General features: G+C 44.3%; 1 protein-coding gene across 1 annotated transcript in view; it reads right to left on the bottom strand.

Moving 5' to 3' along the window:
* Window positions 1-982: 982 nt before the first annotated feature.
* COPG2 (COPI coat complex subunit gamma 2) overlaps window positions 983-11,167 on the bottom strand; it is a 90,936-nt gene continuing 80,751 nt past the window's right edge. The window contains exon 24 of the mRNA XM_069765366.1: window positions 983-2,449. Coding sequence (XP_069621467.1) covers window positions 2,319-2,449 — 131 coding nt within the window. The 3' untranslated portion in view covers window positions 983-2,318. The remainder of the gene's footprint in view (window positions 2,450-11,167) is intronic.

Genomic DNA, 11,167 nt, shown 5'->3' with positions numbered 1-11,167 from the left:
TGTCTATGTGTATATCTACTCTAACCTGTCACACTGATTTTACTGTAGGTGGGACATGAATTGCCGTCTTTTCCAAGGAGATCGGTGTAAAAAAAAAAAAAAAAAAAAATTAATCAGACAGCACTTGCATGGTCAGAGTGCTGTGCAAGTTTTTTCTTGCACTTATTAACTTCTATTTGTGGAATGCGATCTAATTTCCGATTACAATTGCAGCATGCTGCGAGTTTTTTGCAGTCCGATCGTGATCCGACTATCGTGAACATACGATAGTATAACATTGGTCCGAATGCAATTCGATTTTTTTTTTATCGGATTGCATTTGTTCAATTTCATCGCAAGTGGGAATGAGCCTTTATTATTGAAGATGCATCTATTACATATGTATTGGAATGAATATTCACATATTATTCATAATGCCTTATTGTACATGCGTCTATCACATATATTAGGACTGAAATAATGTTCTTATTCTCTGTGATATCTCGTTACTTACTATCCATGTGGCTTGGTTTTTAGCCTTATTATTGGCTAAAACCTGGTACTTATGGCGTCTCTGAATGGTATGGTCACAGTACTGGTCTGTGGATTTCTATGCAAATACAGCTTTACACTTTAACCTAGCATTCTATGTCGCAGTCAATGCATAGACACCAAATGGGGCTATCTTAACCAATGAAATGAGCAGTCAGCCCACAACTATAAGGGAAATGTGATATCAGAAACTGATCTATGGTTTGAACTAAAGTTTTTTATATTAGAAATATTTAAAAAAAAAAAAAAAAAGGTTTTTTTTCAACATTTTTCATATCACTATGTAAAAAAATTGCAATTTTCACACTGGCCAATACGCCTATTAGGCTCATACATCCTGTTATTTTTAACAATGATATCGAACTAAGGAGCAAGAGAATGCTCTAACCCTATTGAATTATACAGAAGCATTTTCTGCAGGGAGACAGAGGAGGTGAACTGTGACCATCACTTCACACAGGATTTCTATTTTTATTTTTTTTTTTAAATATATTATGGACATTTTCAAAAATAAAAATAATTTTTGTAAAGTTATTACTTTTTTAATGTATGTAAACTACATGTACTTTTCTGAAGACACCTTCCCTTTAACACACAGTTTTGATGTGGCAATCAAGGCTGTGGAGTCGGGAAGCCAAACCTCAGACTCCTCAATTTCCCTGACTGAACAGAATCATCTCAACGACAAGCAGAAATCCTTAGATCAGGAACAGAACAGACATGTATAGGACATTCCATAACTTTCCCAAACTCTTATGAAAACATTTACAGCACATCCTGCACTGAGCCAATTTATTATATATTTTAGGAGTTGGAGTGAGCCCATTTTATACCGGCTCCACAGCCTTGGTGGCAACACAGGGAAAAAGGACACATTGATAAAAATACCAATATGCGTTTATAAGTTATATATAGTTACCCTAAGGGCATATTTAGAAGATAAACACTGTGTATGTATGATTTTTTGCGTTAACAACCCCTTTAAAAATCACGCACACAGGTGCATTACAATTTCAAACACTGGACTGATTCTGGTCCTTACAACTAAATGATACCGTTTTGACTTCGAGCAATGATACAGTAATTTACAACTCCTTAATATAACAAACCTGGTGCTTTCTGGTGTTGAAGTAATGGAAAATATTACTTTATAGTTATGAAAATTAGTACTTAAAGGCGCTATACCTTGTGTAGCCATGGAATAGGGGGATATCTTATTCATATCCACTGGAACCTTCCTGCGGACGAGGCTCAGCAATGCCCCATCTGTCTGGGTATAAATCTAGCATGTACATATCTGCGCCATTCATTCTACATGGGACTGCAGGAAATAGCAGAGAGAAGCAAACCCTTTAAGGTGGGATGTGAGCGAATGCTGATTCTTAATAGTCATGTTATGTTACCAGGTGAATTATGATCAGAGAAATATCAATGTCTCCAGTGTGGTTTTTAAAATATAAAACATTTGCTAAAGTGATAGTATAAACTATTTGTACTGTATTTTTATTGTAAATACGTCTTGACCACTTCCATTTTTGTGCCACTTGATGGACATTTAGGAGGATAAGAGGAACAAATTCTTCAAGTATAAAAGAGGTCTGGTAATGGAAAGAAAAGTCTTGTAATCGTTTTCCCAGACAGAACTGGGTGAGGTGACAGCAGGATCGTCTGCCACTCTGCTTCCAATTTAAGACTTTAATAATAAAATAATGTTCATAGTGTAGAAGGGATCCTGGAAATGTTACCGGCCATGGATGGCAGATGGAATGCAAGCTCTGTGGGAAGATTCAGCCAACAGAGGCCAGGATGACATCAGCTGGGGTCTCATCGCTGCTTCTAACCGTTACCTGCATGGTGACTCCATCAGCCAGTGCCAGTCTGGACCGAACCAAAATATCATGGCCGCCTCTATATACCCCTAAAGATAGATGAGGAAAAAAAGCATTGTATGGATTCCGAGTCAAATGTAATATAACTAAAACCTTTACATTAGTCATTAAAATAATTGCGATAGTCAACCATCATTTGGGACAATGATCAGGACAAGAAAAAAACAAAAAAAACACATCATTACAACTCGTTAATGGTAAAAGAGTAAATACTTAAAGGGATATTCTCATCTCCAAGATCCTATCCTAATATGTAGTAGGTGTAAGATTATTATTATTAGCAAATACCTCCAGTTAGAAATGTAGTATAGTTTTTCTGATTTGCTATGTCCTTCCTCATGTGCAGGCATTGCAAGACCTCATGTCTCCATTGTTACAACCACTGATATAGTGACAGTTAGCTAGTTGCTAGAGGTTGGGTACCTAAGGTCATGCAATGCCTGCACATGAGGAAAGATACATAGCGAATCAGAAAAACTACTACATTTCCAATTGGAGGTATTTGCTAATACAGGGATTTTGGTGTACTAACCATAAAATCCTTTTCTCCGAGCCACTCATTGGGGAACACAAGACCGTGGGTGTATGCTGTTGCCACTAGAAGGCTGATACAAAGTGAATATAGAAAAATTAGCTCCTCCTCTGCAGTATACACCTACCACTGGCTCCAGCCCGAACCACTTCAGTGACAAAGCAGTAGGAGGTCATAAACATCCAATAAAGATACAACATGTCAACAAAACAACAAGCAAAAAAACGTCAGGTTAACAGAGTAGGTGCTGTGTCCCCCAATGAGTGGCTCGGAGAAAAGGATTTTACAGGGAGTACACAAAAATCCTGATTTTTTTTTGCCTCATTAAGGGGGCAAAAGAATGTGAAGAGCCCTCTCAATACGATTTACCTGTGCCAGGAAAAACAAGGGCAGAACAATGTCCTTGTTAAGGTGGAAAGAAGAGACCACTTTGGGCAAGACGGATGGAGACAGCCTGAGAACCACCTAAGTCCAGGTGCAAAATTAGGTAAGGGGCTCGACAGGACGGGGCCTTTAACTCAGAGACCCTCCTGATTGACGTCACCTTGACAAGAAAACGACTTTCCAAGAAAAGGTCAGCAAGACATCCTGCAACGGTTCGAAAAGAGTCTCCTGAAGAACACCCAGGACCAGGTTAAGGTCCCAGACATACAACGGCATAGGGGGGAACCACATGAGATACCCCCTGAATCAAAGTTCTCATTTGCAGATTAGAAGCATTCTTGCCTGGACCAAAACCGGTAAGGCCGAGATCTGACATTTGAGGGAGCTAAGCGCTATTTAAGATTCAGACCGGTCTGGAGGAACTCCAAAATGGTAGGATTGGAGAAGACGAGAGGAGTACGTCCATGGACTCTGCACCGTGCGAAAAAGGTTTCCAGGTGCGGTGACAGATGCATACTGACGCAGGCTTACCTACGCTAATCATAGTAGAAACCACCTGTTGGAAGAACCCAGCCTGGGTTAGGACCCAGGATTCAACACAGGGTCCCTGAGTTCTGGTGGCAAATCGGGCCCTAGGAGAGCAGATGTGGTCGATCCTGCAGTCGCCAGGGAACGTCGGTGACGAACTGCACCAACTTCGCATACCACGCCCGGTGTGGCCAATCCGGAGCGACTACGATCCCTGGGACCTCTTCCGCCTTGATCTTCCTGATGACCCACAGAAGTAACGGAAGACGAAACTGATGCCACAGAAGAACCTGTGCATCCGCTGCAATGGATTCTGGATCTAGAGACCGAGCTATGTACTCTGGTAGCTTGGTGTATAAACTTGAAGCCATCAGATCACCGTCCGGTGTCCCTCAGCAATCACAGATCCGCTGGAAGACCTCCAGATGAAGTGAACACTCTCCCGAGGCGAGACCCCGACAGCTGAGGAAGTCTGTCGCCTAGTTTCCCACGTCTGGGATGTGAACTACTGGGATGACCGAATGCTGATCAGCGCCCTTGGGCAGTGTGGTGACGAAAGACAGCTCCCCAGCCGATTAGACTGGTGCCGGTATTTACCACCAGGCATTGAACCGAGAGAAGGGATTTCCCCTGGTTGAGGGAAGATCTGAACGTCCACCCCCTGAACGCCTGCTTGACATGCGGGGACAAGCGGCCCAGCCGGTCAAGAGGATATGAAGAAAAGCATCCTGAATGTCGATGGATGCTAGAAACTCCCCCTTCCCCATCGAGGTGATGACCGAGCGGAAGGACTCCATCCTGAAGTGCTGGATCTTGACAAACTTATCTAGAAGTTTCAGGTCCAAAATAGGACATACCGTTCCGACTTTCTTTGGAATCACAAATAGGTTTGAGTAGAACTTCTCGAACCTCTCAATTTCTGGAACCGGAATAATGACCCCTTGGTGGCATAGCGAATCGAAGACTCGGTAAAAGGATCCTGCCCGCGCCTCAGTTTTGGGGGGGACGAGAGGGGAAGAGCCTTTCCGGAAGATGAGAAGAAAATTCTATTTTGTATCCGGAGGACACCAGGTCCCTGACCCATTTGTCGAGAACAACAGAAAGCCAGGCCTGATGAAACCAAAGTAGTACTTGTTTGTGTCGACCAGAAAATGCCACGAGTCATTGCGCCGAACATCTATGGGCCCTAGAACCCTAGATCTGACTGTTTGACGGCTCTTTAATGACTGGTTGGGTCTATACGAAACCTGGGGGCCCCTGTCCCTATGCGGAGAACGTCCCGATACGGAAGAGGCTGTCATAGTGGACCAGCCCGGATTTCTGCCAAAGGACTGGAAACGAGTCTGTTGCCGACGCCAAAATGGTCGCATGGTTTTTTGCTGGGTAAGGAATCTACTTTTCCCACCTGTGGCATCAGAGATAAGCTGATCCAGCTTCTCTCCAAATAAACGACCACTCTGGTAAGGCAGAGACATTAAGGACCTTTTAGAAGAAAAGTCCACTCACCATTACCTGAGCCACAATGCTCGTCTAATGGAGATGTCATGTGCAGCTGCAATAGCAGCCCCGTTAGCTGCCTCCAGGGAAGCGTGCACCAAATAATCCCCAGCTAGGGAGATCTAGTTTGCTAGGTCCACTGCCTCCACAGAAAGGTCAATATCCTGAATGGTTCTGGACAGAGTCAGCCCAAGAGACCATAGCCTTAGCTACCCACGTTGCGGCGAAAGAGGCAGAGAGAGCCGCATCTGACGCTCCAAAAAACCGAAGGGGCCAGATTTTCTAATTGATGGTCCGTGGGATCTTTAATGGAAGAACCATTTGGCCAGGATAGGAGGGATTTGGTGGACAGACGTGATAACGGAGGATCAACCGGAGGAGACTCCGACCCTTCTTTCTGTAGATCAAAAGAAAATAGATATCTAGCTTTAAGCAGTTTTTCCATGCAAAGCAGTTTTCCGGTCGCCCCTGTGCCGCCAGACCATGTCCTGAAATTCAGGATGGTTAAAGAAAACCTTATGACAGCGTCTGGTCTGCATGAAGGACACTGCGTTATCCGGGGCGGAATTAGAGTCCTCGTCAATCTTTAAAGTCTGATTGACGGCCTCAATGAGGCTATCCACTGTTACTTGATAATCCGGGGAATCTAGGTCAAGTGGTATATCGGACTCGGAGTCCTGGTTACTACTTTCGAACTGTGGGTGAGTGTGAGCGGGAAACGGAGCTCACGGCTACTAAGGCACGAGAGGCCCTTGAGATGAGCTATAGACCCGTTTCCTAGATGCCTGTGAATTTTCTGACCGGCGGCTCCTGTGAAGTAGAGGAGCCTTCTTAGGCAAACAATGCTCCGACCCGTGGTGGGGTCTTGAAGGGACTCAGTTGCTTTAGTCAAAAAAAACATTGACTGACAGTGACAAAGCCCACTCAGGGGGGCCAGGTACACTAGTTTCAGTGGTGACAGAGGGCTCCTGAGCACAATCGGGATCATAGGCCTTAGTGGATGCTTTAGGGAGAGACATGGCATACCCCAGAATGTCCCCGCTGCTGTTGATATGCTCCAATAGGGAGGATCAGTGCCAAATACATACACAATACAGACCGAAAGTTTGGCCACGCCTTCCCATCTAAAGATTTTTCTGTATTTTTATGACTATGAAAATTGTAAATTCACACTGAAGGCATCAAAACTATGAATTAACACGTGTGGAATTATTCTAGGCTCTTCAAAGTAGCCACCTTTTGCTTTGATGACTGCTTTGCACACTCTTGGCATTCTCTTGATGAGCTTCAAGAGGTAGTCACCGGGAATGGTCTTCCAACAATCATGAAGGAGTTCCCAGAGATGCTTATGCTTAGCACTTGTTGGCCCTTTTGCCTTCACTCTGCGGTCCAGCTCACCCCAAACCATCTTGATTGGGTTCAGGAGGTGTGTTTGGGGTCATTGTCCTGTTGAAAAAAAAAAAAAGATGATGGTACAACTAAACGCAAACTGGATGGAATAGTATGCCACTGCAAGATGCTGTGGTAGCCACGCTGGTTCAGTATGCCTTCAATTTTGAATAAATCCCCAACAGTGTCACTAGCAAAGCACCCCCACACCATTACACCTCCTCCTCCATGCTTCACGGTAGGAACCAGGCATGTAGAGTTCATCCGTTCACCTTTTCTGCGCCGCACAAAAACATGGTGGTTGGAACCAAAGATCTCAAATTTGGACTCATCAGACCAAAGCACAGATTTCTACTGGTCTAATGTCCATTCCTTGTGTTCTTTAGCCCAAAAAGGTCTCTTCTGCTTGTTGCCTGTCCTTAGCAGTGGTTTCCTAGCAGCTATTTTACCATGAAGGCCTGCTGCACAAAGTCTCTTCTTAACAGTTGTTGTAGAGATGTGTCTGCTGCTAGAACTCTGTGTGGCACTGACCTGGTCTCTAATCTGAGTTGCTGTTATCCTGCGATTTCTGAGGCTGGTGACTCGGATAAACTTCTCCTCAGAAGCAGAGGTGACTCTTGCTCTTCTTTTCCTGGGGCGGTCCTCATGTGAGCCAATTTCTTTGCAGCGCTTGATGGTTTTTGCAACTGCACTTGGGGACACTTTCAAAGTTTTCCCAATTTTTCGGACTGACTGACCTTCATTTCTTAAAGTAATGATGGCCACTCGTTTTCCTTTACTTCGCTGCTTTTTTCTTGCCATAATAAAAATTCTAACAGTGTATTCAGTAGGACTATCAGCTGTGTATCCACCAGACTTCTGCTCAACACAACTGATGGTCCCAACCCCATTTATAAGGCAAGAAATCCCACTTATTAAATCTGACAGGGCACACCTGTGAAGAGAAAACCATTCCCGGTGACTACCTCTTGAAGCTCATCAAGAGAATGCGAAGAGTGTGCAAAGCAGTCATCAAAGCAAAAGGTGGCTACTTTGAAGAGCCTAGAATAGAAGACATTTTCAGTTGTTTCACTTTTTTGTTAAGTATATAATTCCACATGTGTTAATTCATAGTTTTGATGCCTTCGGTGTGAATTTACAATTTTCATAGTCATGAAAATACAGAAAAATCTTTAAATGAGAAGGTGTGCCCAAACTTTTGGTCCGTGCTATATATATAGATAGATGGATAGATATAATTGGGTTGAGATCTGGTGACTGCGCTGGCCACTCCATTACAGATAGAATACCAGCTGCCTGCTTCTTCCCTAAATAGGTCTTGCAAAATGTGGAGGAGAACTTAGGGTCATTGTCCTGTTGTAGGATGAAATTGACTCCAATCAAGCGCTATCCACAGGGTATGGCATGGCATTGCAAAATGGAGTGATAGCTTTCCTTATTCAAAATCCTTTTTACCTTGTACAAATCTCCCACTTTCCCAGCACCAAAGCAACCCCAGACCATCACATTACCTCCATGATGCTTGACAGATGGCGTCAGGCACTCTTCCAGCATCTTTTCAGTTGTTCTGCGTCTCACAAATGTTCTTCTGTGTGATCCAAACACCTCAAACTTGGATTCATCTGTCCATAACACTTTTTTCCAATCTTCCTCTGTCCAATGTCGGTGTTCTTTTGCCCATATTAATCTTTTCCTTTTATTAGCCAGCCACAGATATGGCTTTTTCCTTGCCTCTCTGCCCTGAAGGCCAGCATCCCGGAGTCGCCTCTTCACTGTAGACATTGACACTGGCGTTTTGCGTGTACTATTTAATTAAGCTGCCAGTTGAGGACCTGTGAGGCACGATTTCTCAAACTACATACTCTAATGTACTTGTCTTGTTGCTCAGTTATGCAGCGGCACCTTCCACTTCTCTACTTTAGTTAGAGCCTGTTTGTGCTCTCCTCTGAAGGGAGTAGTACACACCATTGTAGGAAATCTTCAGTTTCTTGGCAATTTCTAGCATGGAATAGCCTTCATTTCTAAGAACAAGAATAGACTGTCGAGTTTCACATGAAAGTTCTTTTTGTCTGGCCATTTTGAGAGTTTAATGGAACCAACAAATGTAATGCTCCAGATTCTCAACTAGCTCAAAGGAAGGTCAGGTTTATAGGTTCTCTAATCAGCCAAACTGTTTTCAGATGTGCTAACATACTTGCACAATGGCTTTCAAGGGTATTCTAACCATCCATTGGCCTTCTTACACAGTTAGCAAACACAAAGAACCATAAGAACACTGGAGTGATGGTTGTTGGAAATGGGCCTCAATACACCTATGAAGATATTGCATTACAAACCAGACGTTTGCAGCTAGAATAGTCATTTACCACATTAACAATGTATAGAGTGTATTTCTGAATCATTTAATGTTAGCTTAATTGGAAAAAACTGTGCTTTTCTGTCAAAAATAAGGAAATTTCTAAGTAACCCTAAACTTTGGAACGGTAGTGATTATATCTATATATACATCTATATCTATATATATATATATATATATATATATATATATATATATATATATAGATGTATATATATATTACATAGAGAGAGCACAATCCAGATCTTACCCTGCCTGAGGCCCTGAGTGACCGCAGGGGAATAGGCAGGCTGAAAGAGCAGTGAGGCGGCCTGTTAGAAAGGTCCGATGCGACCTGCGACCAGGCTGTAGGTGCAGAGCGCTGCTGGCAGAAAATATGGCCGCTGAGGGTCCAGGAAGTCTCACCGTGTGCGGGACGCAGTAGGCGATGACAGCGCTATTATCCCATTGATGCAGCCGGCGAAGAAAGAGTGCCGCCGAGATTTGCAGGGGGAAGTCTCGCCGGGAACGAGACGCTCCAAGAGGAGGGTGGAGTTGGCGCTACTATCTCAAGAAAATAGGTGGAGCACCGCTGCAACGTGATGACAGGGGCCAGAGGGGGTGGAGTTTCTTTAGAATAGGCCCAAGCCGGGGCCTAAATTTATACATACCTGCCGGAACGCACCCGGGGGAGAGGGGAGTCCGTGGCCCAAGCGCTTCACCCACTGGTGTCGGAGCCCTCTGCCAGTGCCACTGCATTCGCCACACCACATCCCGGGCCCACACTTACCGATTGTGTGCATCCCGGTCTGGAGACCGCCGAAGCGCAGGACTCAGACAGAAGCGCTCCTGCCTTCAGGTCAACTGCATTATGGAAGGTGCAAGGAGCCCTCAATCCACCATCCCTTTGACAGGGAGGTGGAGAGGGACCATCCGCCCTCCATTCATCGCCGCTGTTCAGTCAGGGCGATGCAGTGGGGGCCGCACCGACACCATAAGAGCCTCTTGACATCCTAGGGGTTGACTCTCTTAGGATGGAGCAGGGCTGTTGGTTGGCTCAGAAGAGGGTACATGGAGGCGACACTCCATGTTCTCGCCCGTTGTTGATGTGGAGAGATGGGAACCCTGAAGGAAACAGTCGCCCTAAAGAAGCTCAGGCATACCTTTTAATGGTGCAGGAGGAGGTACGTGGAGGCAACACTCCACGTTCCCGCCTGTTGTTGGTTTGAGGAAATCGGAACCCTGAAGGGAACTGTCGCCCCTAAAGAAGCTCAGGCATGGCTTGATCGGTGCAGGAGGGGTTACGTGGGGGCGACACTCCACGTTCCCGCCTGTGGCTGATTTAGGGAGATTGGAACCCTGAAGGGATCCGTCGCCCCTGTATTCCATGGAAAAAATAGTAAAAGGTAAAAAAAATAGAATAAAAAATTGTGGTTTGAAGACTAGACACATGTGCCTCCTACGGACACTAAGCATGAACTGGTTCTGGCTGGAGCCAGTGGTAGGTGCATACTGCAGAAGAGGAGCTAATTTTTCTATATTCACTTAGTGTCAGCCTCCTAGTGGCAGAAGCATACACCCAAGGTCCTTTGTCCCCCAATGAGGCAAAGGAGAAATTATTATTATTACTACACCTACTACATATTGGGATAGGTTCTTGGAGATGATAATATCCCTTTAATGTCCATTCATTTCTAATCTACCTCGAGAAATTAGAGATTCTCTGTGTAATAATACCTTGGATTACGAGTCAATATGTGCGAGAGCCCAGTCATACAGAGATGTAGTGTACAAGGGTTTATAAATGAAAAATCAGGTCAGCAGTTAGGTAAGTAGACCTCTGTCACAGCTCAGATGAGCCAATTCATTATGAGTCCAGTATCTGCACTTATGGCTCATTCCAATGTCAGTTTTTTTTTTTTTCATAACAATTGTACCTAAAATAGTGATTGGGGCTGTTCACAATTCCTTGATTTTTCGAGGACCGAGCGGCCCATGGAAAGTCATGTAGACATGTCCTATATTGAAAATTGATGGGAAACAGCCCTTATGTGTAGACAGAATGTCAGTCTCTGATTGCCT

The sequence above is a fragment of the Ranitomeya imitator genome, chromosome 4, assembly GCF_032444005.1.
Source record: "Ranitomeya imitator isolate aRanImi1 chromosome 4, aRanImi1.pri, whole genome shotgun sequence".
NCBI classification, from domain to species: Eukaryota; Metazoa; Chordata; class Amphibia; order Anura; family Dendrobatidae; genus Ranitomeya; species Ranitomeya imitator.
The sequence above is the reverse complement of the archived record's forward strand: the minus strand, read 5'-3'. Positions and strand labels throughout refer to the sequence as shown.